The 12,938-nt window shown below is 36.6% G+C and overlaps 1 protein-coding gene and 1 non-coding gene across 2 annotated transcripts in view; both read right to left on the bottom strand.

Annotated features, from left to right (window-relative positions):
* The window catches only part of LOC127859660 (uncharacterized), a 45,790-nt gene extending 38,332 nt beyond the window's left edge, over positions 1-7,458 (bottom strand). Inside the window, exons 1-2 of the mRNA XM_052397166.1 lie at positions 7,292-7,458; positions 4,595-4,726 (exon numbers count right to left, since the gene is read on the bottom strand). Coding sequence (XP_052253126.1) covers positions 4,595-4,726; positions 7,292-7,458 — 299 coding nt within the window. The remainder of the gene's footprint in view (positions 1-4,594; positions 4,727-7,291) is intronic.
* A 1,238-nt stretch (positions 7,459-8,696) lies between these two features.
* On the bottom strand, positions 8,697-8,768 carry Trnap-agg (transfer RNA proline (anticodon AGG)). The gene has a single exon. It is a non-coding gene; the product is annotated as a tRNA-Pro (tRNA).
* Positions 8,769-12,938: the final 4,170 nt, after the last annotated feature.

Raw genomic sequence — 12,938 nt, forward strand, 5'->3', positions numbered from 1 at the left:
TGGTATCATTTTCTTTGATAATTAGAAAATAGTGTATAAACTTAGGCTCATATTAACAAAATAATTACCAAAATAAAAAAATAAATAAATAAAAACGTTGAAATTATTGTACCACGTGGCTAGGCTATCATCACGTGGTTGGTAATAAAGGCAGGGATTTGATCAAGCTATGCTGGTTTCAGTCAAAGCTCTGCGCGGAGGTTGTGTGTATCGATCTGTGGGAAAACAGGGCTTAAAGGTACCGTCAACAGCGATTGACGAAAAATGAAAATAACATCGGTGAAATGATTGTACCACGTGGCTCGGCATTCATTACGTGGTTGGGATTTGATTCAGCCATGCTGGTTTCAGTCAAAGCTCTGCGCGGAGGTTGTGTGTATCGCTCTGTGGGAAAACCGGGCTTAACGTTTGTGCATACAATGGCGTCTCAGATGAGCCTGCTATTTTCCGCTTTGATAGTATTTCTTGTTTATAAACCCTTAAACGAGCATTTTGTATCTGGTTAAAGCTATGTTATCACACCACAGCTAGCGTTGACATTTTGGCTATTGCTATAAAGGAAACTGATTTTGTTAGGGGTAACTTTATTTTACGAAATATTTTTTCGAAATATTATTTGATTTTGGGTATTATGTTACTTAAAGGGAATATCCATTTTATGCGAAAAAGTATCGTCTCTTATTAGCCTGAGCGGATTGCTCAGGTGTTTATGTGACAACACCTTTATCATTTAGCATACGACACAATATATTCTGATTGGCTGAATTATCACTGCGTTGTGTGATAAACCGTGATATGCAAGTCTTTTTCGGAGTTCACACACATTTTCTGGCAACGGATGTTTATTATCGTTATGTTTATACACCTTTTGCGCTGGTACACATACAATTCGAATTCAATTTCATTTAAGACCTCGTTAAAGCAAATCTTGCATCCTTTTTTCAGAATTTAAATGTGGAAAATACCTTTCTGCTAAATGTCAAACGAGGCCTCAACATACGGGACAATGCTGCTATGATTGGAAGAAGCAAAAAGGTATGATATAATTATAACCCTTTACAACTAAGATATGTATTTTTAACCCTTTACCACTTAGATACGTACTTTTAACCTTTTACCACGTAGATACGTATTTGTAAACCTTTGCCACTTATATACGTATTTTTAACCCTGTACCACTTAGATACGTATTTGTTTAACCATTTACCACTTAGATCCGTATTTTTTATCCTTAACCACTTAGATCCGTCTTTTAAACCTTTACCACTTAGATAGGTATTTAATCCTTTACCACTTAGATACGTATTTAATCCTTTAATACTTAGATACGTATTTTGACGCTTTTGTAGTCACTTAGAATGTGACATTTAATTCAAGACTTTTTTACTATATTCAAGTTTTAAAGGCTTTATTTCAAACCCTTAGACACTGATGAGTAGCAAACTTCATAAAACCTGAACAGACTGCGACAACGACAACTCAGCATGGAGAGTGTCTGTTTATTTGTGCAGGTCAACCTATCCCTGACCCAGATCCTTGCAGGCAATGTGCGTGCACACGTGGTCGAGTCACGTTCCGGAAAGTGTTCTGCAACAAGAACTCGTGCGGCAAAGGATTGGCCCATTCATAAAACATTCTTCAAACAATAACAAACCAATATACTGCCAATTTAAATTTGATGTGTAATTTCCACGTGATTTTACGAAAACCTGTTGCCTAGGAAAGAGATACTAAAATATTGACATTTGCAACTGGACGTCCATATTTCAAAAAGTTTAATACCAGCTAAACAACATGTTTTTGTTTAATATGATAATATTCAGAAAATTAAATAATTCAAAGTATGGTGTATGAAAATAGCCTTGGCATAAGGTTTTATACTGTTGTATTGTGTGTAATGTTATAACAAAGACAAAATGTTTAAAATAATCTGTGTGATGTAAATATATGTAGCCGGGGTTTGAGTTTATAACGCAAAGGGTTTACGTTCCAAGCTTTTAACACTATAAAGTATAAATGATGGTCAGTGACCTCAAGACTTATTGTAGAAAGTGGCAATTGAAAATAGCAAACTACTTCTTACAAGGTTTTATAAACAAGTGACCAAATGTTGAGTTATGATTTAAAATTGTATAGATGACCATAAAATCATCTCACAATGAAAGTATGCACTGTTAGTAAATAAAACTCACTCATACATCACAACGTATCTCTCACACTGAACTTCTCTCAGTCTTGAGTGGGTTAGTATTATTAAAAGATTAGTGTCAGAGTGAATACCCTGTTACATATAAATGACATGATAAACTAAATAAACGGTTATGGTTTGAATAAGTGTCAATTGTTCATATACAGTAAAATATTGTTTATTCGTGGGGCATTAATTTTCGTCGAATTTGATATCAACGACTTTACGCAAAACCTGTGGAAATGATCATTATAGAAAACTTCCTACTTGTTAACATTATTAGAAAAACACAAATATACGTGTCCACGAAAAGTATATATATATATATGGGTCTTGCTCTTGGAAAAAGGGGTTTAATACATGTGCGTAAAATGTCGCCCAGATAAGCCGCTTTTATGATATTTTTCGTAAAGAGACAGTCTCTTTTTATAAAATACTAGTTTAGGCAGAAAGTATCGTCCATGATAAGCCTGCCCAGACTGCACATGCTAATCAGGGACGACGATTTGCACACATCGTACATCGTATTAGCCGCTAATACAGATTTCTAAACATGAAAAGAACGTGAGTGCTCAATTTAATTTTAGGATCGCTTATGCGCGCGTGCAATAACAGTCAGGGCCTTCCACTTTTGGTAAATTGACAAAATGACCCCCAAAAATGTATCAGATTCGCAAATTGTCGTTGTAGTTCTGATATTTGTGAGGAATCAATTATACTGAGCATTTGACTGTTTTAAAATATCCATTATATGCATCTTGTGAAAATTTTAAAGCTGAAAAATATAAAACGTTGCAACGCGAAACGATTGAATTATTTTGAGAATTCTGTTGTTGTCGTTATGTTTTGGGACACTAAGAGATTTGCTTATATAAAGTATAAATACATCACACATTGTATGCGCACGGATTGCCAAGTGGTCTAAGAGATAGACTCTTACTACAGGTTCAATCACATTTTTTTTTTCTTTAATTTTATGCTTGTTTTTTACTGGAAATGTTTAGACCCAATATTTACATTTATCAATATAAAGCATTTAATGACAAACTTCAATACATGCTAAAATCTGTGAAAAGTCTCCTTTAACGTTTGAAAGAGATTATAATGGCTTTCACTAATTGTGCCGTATTTCGTAACACTGTCAGACGGGCGACGTTAGTTATAAATAATGTGTTTATTTTTACGAAATGATTTTACATTTTAAAAGAAAACTCTTTTCCTCAAAATTTAAAATAAGTTTCAGCAATATATGAAATTACATAACAAGCACCGCAATATTGTTTAATGTCACCCAATATGATGAAGTTTTCATATTTACATATGAAAAGGAATGACACATATCACTTATTTCTTCAACAAATGTTATGCTTGATATTCCCAAAGACAACCGTATACATTCTCGCTGGCATCCTGGTGTGATATTGTCACGGTAGTTTGTGTATTAACGGTCGACTTGCCATGTGCGTTTTCCATATTTGTATCACTCTCTCGTTTCTGATTGACTGAAACGATTGACACGTGACTGTAAGCGTTTTGGTCTAAAATGGTCACGGATGGTTGTCTATTCAAGGTCGGTACGAAAATTATGTTTTCCACGATTGAATCTCTCTCAAGTTCATGATTAATTGGCACTATTGACACGTGGCTGTAATCGTTTTAATATAAAATGGACACGGATGGTTGCCTACTCAAGGTCGACACGTCATATGTGTTTTCCATGTTTGAATCTCTCTCCAGAATCTGATAGGTTGGAACTATTGCCACTCGACTGGTGGCATTTTGGTATAACATTGTCATAGAAGGTTGCCTATTAAATGTCGATACGTCATATGTGTTTCCAATATTTGAATCTCTCTCAAGTTTCTGATAAGTTGGAACTATTGCCATGTGACTGTAAGCGTTTTGGTCTAAAATGGACACGGATGGTTGCCTATTCAAGGTCGACACGTCATATGTGCTTTGCATTTTAGAATCTCTCTCAGGTTTCTGATTGGTGGAGCTATTGCCACGTGATTGTAAGCGGTTTGGTCTAAAATGGTCACGGATGGTTGCATATTCAAGGTCGACTCGTCATATATATTTTCAATATTTGAATCGCTCTCAAGTTTCCGATCGGTTGGAACTATTACCGCGCGACTGTAAGCGTTTTGGTCTAAAATGGTCATGGAAGGTTGCCTATTCAAGGTCGACACGTCATATTCGTGTACAATCTTTGAATCATTTTCGCGTATCCCATTTGCTGGGACTATTGACACGTGACTGTAAGCGTGCACCAACGCCACTCGGCTATTGGATTTCTTCGTCGCTTTGGAATTTGAAAGGGTGTCATATTCGTCCTTCATAACAGACGGACGGTGACGGGCAATGCTGTGCCAGTCATCCGGAACATCCGATTGCGTGGCATACTCGCTGACGTGACTTATATGGTAGCTGACGTCACAGATTTTGTAGTGCAGGAAATCTTTGGAATTAACGACAGGGTCAGTTGATTCAGAAATGCCGTCGGATATTCTTGGCCGATGGTCTTTGTTCGCTTTCCTGTAATACATAAGCTCAGTATGATTTCGTTTATATTACACAAGTCAATGTACCATTTTTTTCGAGTTTCTGTAAAGCAACTAATTATACATCTCACTCAAAGAAGCTAAACGATAAAACCAATATTGCGGTTTTCCATGTATTTGAATAAACTTTTACACTTGCTACAAAAAGAGCAAATATATTTTATTGATCGAAATGATGAAGCAAAATCTGCTATTAATATATTAATAATGTAAAAAAGAGCCACGCTTCGGGAAAACCGGGTTTAACGCATTTGCTGTCTAATCTGGCTAACCAGGGACGACACTTTCCGCCAAACTGGAATAACGAATATTTCCATAGAAGCGTAAAGTGTCGTCCTATCAAACATCGTACGACATTCTCACCTTACGATGCAATTTGTGAAGCTCCATATATACGTAACCGTAACATTTGTAATTTCTTTTGTTGAACATTTCCATTCATTTCCAAAGAAGCTGTCACAAATGCATTATATTTGAGACATACATATCATAATTTCTTATACTTTAAAATTACAAAATACAATCGTAAGTTAACAATTTCGTACGATCTTTGATAAGACGAAACCCTGGCAATAAACTTTACGCTGATGCATTAAGCCCCGTTTTCCTAGAGTGCGTCTAAAATAAATGAGACCATTCCGGGCATATGTAGCGTCAGGTGCAAACATACCCCATTTACTTAATTACATCAGGACTTCGCCTGGCTCAGAAATTTATTTAACCAAATTCGCCTTGCAATCGAAAAATTATTCTATTATTTGCTATTTTTAGGTTTTAATACACAAATCAGAAAATATTTTGATTTTACAGCAGATATATACTGCGAATACAACTGCGGCGGCAACTGCGACCCCCATGATTGTGACCGTTGATATAATAATGATGTTTTCCATCGTGTTTTTTTCTGAAAAAGCCAGAAGCAACATGTTATTTTCTCGTATATATTTTATATTATATTATTATTATATATTTATATCATTGTTTATTTAATATTTATTCTCTGATACGTATAATATATATATATATATATATATATATATATATAATATATATATATATATATATGGGATCAGTGGGCTAAAGGTAGGACGCTGGCTTAGAGATCGAGAGGTCCCTGGTTTGAATCCCGCAAAGACCACCGGAATTTTCCTGAGCAATAAATTTATCGCATAGTTGCTCCTCTCCACCCAGGTGTATAAATGGGTACCTGTGAGGGAAATGTGCCGTGGCTGCATACTGTGCCAAAATGTTAACGGACGACTTATGGCCCAGTGATCGGGGGAAAAATATGAAGCGCCTCTGAACACACATACTGTATGGAAAGGGCGTTATATAAATGTGGTAAGAATGTATATATAATGTGTAATATATCATATAATTAAAATATATAACATAAATAAACACTCGCCTCGACAAAATTTATCCGTCTAGCGATCTGAGGGGGGGCCCGGGTTTGATCCTAGTAAGAATTCTAAGAGTCCAGTCTTACGACGAACAGTCTCAAGTCATGGTTCTAACAAGGAAACTTACTCAATAAACTCTAGGCTTTCTATGCAATATGACATAAGAAAAAAGGTTAAAATGTAATTCTAGCATGTATACATATAATATATATTTAACATTTTTAATTATGCTGATTTTATAATAATAATACAAAATAACTAATACGTATACTTGAGTGAAACATATAAACGTATAATATTATTGCGATAAAAATTCGAATAACATAAATACACTAGATATAGATTTAGATCAAAAGAACATTCTATCAGCTATTGCAAGTTTTCGGCAATGCGCTGTTTGGTTCAGTTTATATATATATGAGTCGCGTTCTGAGAAAACTTGGCATAATGCTTGTGCATAAACTGCCATCCCAGACTAGCCTGTACAGTCCGCACAGCCTAATCAGGGACGACACTTTCCGCTTTTATGACATTTTTCGTTTAAATTAAGAATCATCTTAGCAAAAATCAAATTTAGACGGAAAGTGTCGTCCTTGATAAGCCTAATCGGTATTCACAGGCTAATCTGGGACGACACTTTACGCACATGCATTAAGCCCATTTTTCTAAGAACACGACTCATATGTATATATAAATACTCGCTCTGTGAAAACGGGGTTTAATGTGTAGTGAAATAAGGTCACTTCCAACAGCCTTGCTGTTGAGCTAGCTCTTTAGCGACGTGTTTAAGTGTCTGACTACCACTCTGGAGGTCGTGGGTTCAATCCCTGGCCTGAGCTCAGTATTTTCACAATAATATTAAACGCAAAGTGAACATAGTATACAATAATGTTTTCCCTACCACATGCACACAGAAATATTCAACAAATCACGGCAAGTGCTCATACAGGGAATTGTGTCTTAAAATAAATGAAGATTTTGTTTTTAGAGGGTAAAGCGTTGAACACCAAAAGTATTTAGTATACTGTCACCTACATCTCGTAGCGCTTTGTCATATCTCGCTATGACGCCGCGGACAAGCGCGCAGTATCGCGTTGGTGAGCAAAACAACCGCGATGCTATCACGCGCTTCTCACGTAGGCGACCCGGGTTTAATCCCCTTTGCCGGAAACATGTGAGTTTGTTTGATGGTCATCATACCGGACAGGGGAGATGGCGCCTGCGGGTACTCCGGCTTCTCCCACAACCCAATACCACAGCACAAATTAGAAAGTCTGTCAAAACTTGCTAAATAGCTGGACATTGCATCCGTAATACATTATTCGTCCCAACTTTCATGAGTTTTGTAAGTTTCTACGGTATAGGTGCTGGGACACACCCCAAGTCGTCTCAAAATGAATGAAGCCCAAGGTGCAGCTGGTGCTTATAAACGTATATACATTCACAATTTCAGTTATATTATCTTAGACGGATGCATGTGATATCTTGGTTTTACATGGACATTTTATTTGAACATGTGGGCTTTTAGGGCTTCAAATTCGTAATAGCGAATGTATTAGGCTTACTATCATACGCATTTATATTGCTTAACTTCTTGTGCTCGATTGGTCATACCCGGCCGATATTGACTGTACACGAGTTTTACAATAGTTTTATTCCGCCAAAATTCCGATGTCGTGAAACGCGCCACGGATTATAAAACAAAAAATTATTTGAACAAAATCTGCCTCAATATTCTTTTTTAGTTCGAGTTTCTATAACATAGAGGCTATTTTACTAGCATTGGCATACATTTGAACATAATGAATGGAAAAGAACCGAAAAAGATCAATTAGTTATATAATTCCCGGGTACGTTTTAGTATATTTTCCGTTCCCGGGGTACATTAAAGTATACTCAAGAGTACCCGGGGTACATTTAGGTCGCCGTGGCGTTGCGGATATTGTGTCCGCCTAGCGATCGGGAGGTCAAGAGTTCGAATGCTAATGGTAGCGATCTTTAGATCTCACACAATGACACCAAATACTGGTTTTAGTACCAGGAAACGGACTCGAGAGCGTTGCAAATAAGCATTAGGCTTTTGATAAAATCGAGCTTAAATAAATAAGTTTAAACTAAACTAATTTAAGTAGTACCCGAGCCGACAATGACCAATCGAGCCTTACTTACAAGGTATACAAAGATGCGTGCAATATGAAAGCTATTTTAATGTACATGATCAGTATGCATTTTCAAAAAGATATTCTCAACTATGAAAACGTCCACAACAGTGGTTAACACATATTTTAACTTTATGATGGCGTTCTTGTCTATAAGAAATAGAAACAAAATGTACATCTTTAATTGCGTATTTTCGGTTTCAAGCTTCCAAGTTAGTTGTATGTTGGCTCTCTCGGGGTTTTACCCTGGACCTCTCGCACCCGAATACTCATATCATTAGATCAACGAGTATTACGACTACTAAATAATAAAAACACAACATTTCGAAGGCATAGATTGTCATTATTTTACTTAAAGCAGACTGCTGGCAAACAATATGTTGGGCTCGTCCGGGATTTGAACCCGGGACCTCTCGCACCCTAAGCGAGAATCATACCCCTAGACCAACTAGCCGTACGTTTATTGACGTATCTTAAATGGTTCTTATAGTTGATCTTAGATATAGCCATTACATCACGATAACGGTAATAATTAATAAAGATTGCACAACAAGTGATGGCAAATTATTAGAACTTTCTTATTAGATTGCGATGAAGTAACGATACGTATATGCGGCTCGTTGGTCTAGGGGTATTATTCTCGCTATGGATGAGAGAGGTCCCGGGTTCAAACCCGGACGAGCCCTACTATTTTGAAAATGTCATCCATACAAATAATAAATACAATTTTATAAATTAATTGTTTTGATTTTCATTCAATTGAGCATCTGAATAATTTAATGACTATTAAAAAAAATTGTCTGATTATTACACTGATTTTACTTGAAAATAGTTATGGGACATACATAATGTTTGAAACGCTAGGAGCGTTCCGTATTTGAACGAACATAATCTAAATACAGCAATAACGATACAATTTTAAAATTGATACTTCAGCTATTGATAAAATGAAATAAACGACGACAATGTGTTTGGTCCATGAAAACAATATATCAGAGAATATAAATGCGTGAAGTAACATCGTTGGCACATTATCAAAGTCAAAAAAGCATTGTTTGATAAATTTCAACGCATCATTTTAAGCAAAATTTAACAGCGTCTGAAAACACTTTTCAGCTATACCATTATCAAATTGTTTAACTTATCGATTGTTGTTATACATAGTATCATGAGGTTAAAACTCGCCATTCAATTTCCAAAAGACATGTCGGAGTTTTCAAATCGGATTTTTTTTGATAAAGGGGAATAAATACCTCATGAAAGAAATACGATTATTTACCTCCCTTGTCACTTTAAAGCTGTTTTAATTGCGAGGTATTTCTTTTTTCTTTTTTCTTTATTATTTTTTCAAATGATTGCTTGTACATTTCTATACTTACTATATAATCTGTGATTATGTCTTTTGTATGTTTTTTGTTGCGAACTTTTTGTAAAAAATTATAACATGTACACATAAAGGGCCCGTATGAAAAAAATAATACGCATGTGTAATGCGACCATTTATTTGTGAAACATTTTAGGAGACATTTTGACAGTCGTCATGTTGAACATGCAAGAAGGATTTTCGTTATTAATATCAGGGTATAACGGACAAAGATAGAGAACGCAATAAATGTATTCAGTCATTTTTGAAACTCGATTGTGATGTTACAATAGAAGACGGACTTCATAGTGTGGCATAACTTATGACATTGTATTCTCTGACCTATATACATGTGACTTGAAGAGGGAGGATTATTTTGTTAAATTATCTATTCAATACAAAGAAGAAGCTTATGCAGCAATTTGATGTAACAGTACGTGCTGAACATTTTGAAATGTAAGACGAGCGATAATATCGATTATATTGGACATTATTGTAGTTTTTCTTCAAGCGGTGTCGATTTGAATTTTCGCTCGTGGTAATTGAACGGATATCATAATGTGATCATATTTACGGATATAAATTTCGGATAAAAAATTGTATATTTTGTATTTCCACATGGTTAACATGGAAGTCAAAGACAATGCAAAAGACCATGTTCATCATATACTGTTTATATCTCAAAGTCAAACATTTTGTGAAAATCTTGGTTTTATTTCCCAGAATGCGAGCGGTTTTCAGGAGTCTGTAGAGAGAACACCAGGCAGGAAACGTTCAGCGGGTGCCAGTGATTCGAATGGTACTGTAATAACTAGCAAGAAAGTGAGGAGTGGTGGTGATAGTCCCGTAAATATTACAACCGACAGAATGGCGGATGCTAGATGAACGCGATATGGTAAAACACCAGCCAAGGTAAATAATATTCATGTAACTGATACAGCTGGCTCTAGTAACGAAAATACAACTGATCATCCAATAGGCTCCCAGCCAGAGATTACAAATGTGAATACTAGCCTCTCGAGTAGAATTGACAAATTAGAGGCAGAGCTTGAAAGAAAATTGACTGATGAAATATCACAAATCCTGGATAAGCGTGTCACTAACGAGATGAAACGGGTAAATAAATCACTGGATGAGAGATTGGATACGTTCTAGAGCAGTCTTCCAGAGTGAAATTTACACTATCAGTGGTAAGATTAATTCAGTAGCAGATACCGTGCAGCAGATTGAGACTGTTAATTCTACAAATACTAACAGTTGTAGTATTGAGGAGGGGAGAGCAATCAAATAAGTTATCCGTAAACTGAGAGAGATTGAAAATGAAAATATTGTTGAACAAGTGAATTCGTTGATAAGAAACCATATGAAGTTAAGGTCACTGTATTATCAGCTCGTAGAGTAGAAAATCATGAGAAGAATACATCATCTGTCCCAGGGGTAGTTATCGCCTCATTTAGAAATGCGAGCGATCATGCGAAGGTGTTGAAAGCAAAGTCTAACCTGAGACATACAACGTTTCACGAGGTGTTTTTTTTTTCATCAGGACCAATCCAAGGAAGAAAGGCTTGCTGCAACAAACTTCCGTTCCGTTATGCAGGCAATTAACAGAGGTGGAAGCAACTCGGTTAAAGGAAATCGCGTGTTTCATAAAGACCATAGTGATAATCGCGATAATAGTTCACAAAATGACGGGCGCAGAAGTAATAATTTTGGTAACAATAGTGGTGTTTACAATAATGACAACCGCGGTGATGAAGATGGTACTAACAATGCTGGCACTTCGTGGTCAGCTAGTCGTGGTGGAAACAATGTTGGACAAAGCGGTCAGAGCCCAAGAGGAAGAGGTCAAGCCAGAGGTCGCGTTAACCAGCAACGTGACCGTTGGCAACAAAGAAGATAGGCTAAAATAGGTTTTTGGAACGTTAATGGTTGGAGTACAATACTAAATAGTGATATTTTTTATGTTAGGAAACAAAATGCTTTTATCTTGATTTTGGTAGTTTAGGTATTGCTGAATCTTACCTTATAATGATTTATCGTATAAGTACCTGTTATCGAACAGCACCTATTATCGGACGTTTTGTTTTGGTTCAGTATGCGCATGCGCAAACGTGCGCATGACGTCACATCCATAAATAAATGGTCGTACATGAAGTCCATGACCTACTTGCCAACTTAGCTTGAACAAATGCGCCGAAAAAAGGTAGAAGGAATGCATTTATTATTATTTACACGGTTTTATATGTTTTTTGCTATTTCTTTTTGAGTGCATTTATCACAACGTTCATTTACACACCAAAAAGCATATTTCCGTTTGCAATTTTAATTGCAGCAGATGCAGATTTTTTCGCCGAGTCCGGGTCACGTGATAGTCATGTGGCTTTTGTTTAATTTTCGCTCTTTCACGTGGAGCTACAGCGCAGTTCCAAAACAATATTACAGCTTTTTTTCGTGACCATTGATCATCATAAACCTAAAGTGTTTGTTTTCTTTTTCATTTCAGTCAAAACCTAAGAAGATAATTAAACAAAGAGGTTTATACTCTCCAACAGCTTTTCACAATGCATGCCTGAAAGTAAAAGACAGTGGCGTGCCAGTAAGAACTGTTGCTAAACAGTATGGTGTACCCCATACTACACTAAGGGACCGTGTGAAAGGGAGAAGAGGTCAAACTAGTTGACCATGTCAAGACAATGGATGCCCTTTGGTATGGTTATACCATCAGTGAAGTTGTTGCAAGTGCTACAAAATTTGCTCTGTTCCTTGGTAAGAGGCCAAATGATAAACCTTTGTCTGTGAAATGGTTTAGGGGTTTACAGCAGTCCTGAGTTGCGAGTTATTCGTCCGAGGGCACTGTCCAAATACAGAGCTGAAGCCACATCAGAGGCCAATTTTCAACAACTTGATGAGCGTTGTTGAAAAACATGACCTCCTCAACAAACCTGAGTGTGTCTATAACCTTGACGAACAAGGTATCCAAACCGAGCATATCCCACCATTCATTATAAGTGGCACATTGAAGGCATCAGCAATTACTTCGTCAAGGTCTTCCGTTACATCAATCATTGGATGTTGCGACGCATTAGGCACACAGCTTCCACCTGTCTTTGTTTTGTAAAGGGAAACGCCTGAATGCAGATCTTCTGCAATGGTCTACACACGGGTCATCAGGGTGTATGTCTGACAGTGGCTGGTCAAATTCAGCTGTGTTCCTTCACTACATGGACACCCATTTCCTCAGATATGTGCAAACAAGTCACA

This window comes from Dreissena polymorpha, chromosome 15 (genome assembly GCF_020536995.1).
Source record: "Dreissena polymorpha isolate Duluth1 chromosome 15, UMN_Dpol_1.0, whole genome shotgun sequence".
Lineage (NCBI taxonomy): Eukaryota > Metazoa > Mollusca > Bivalvia > Myida > Dreissenidae > Dreissena > Dreissena polymorpha.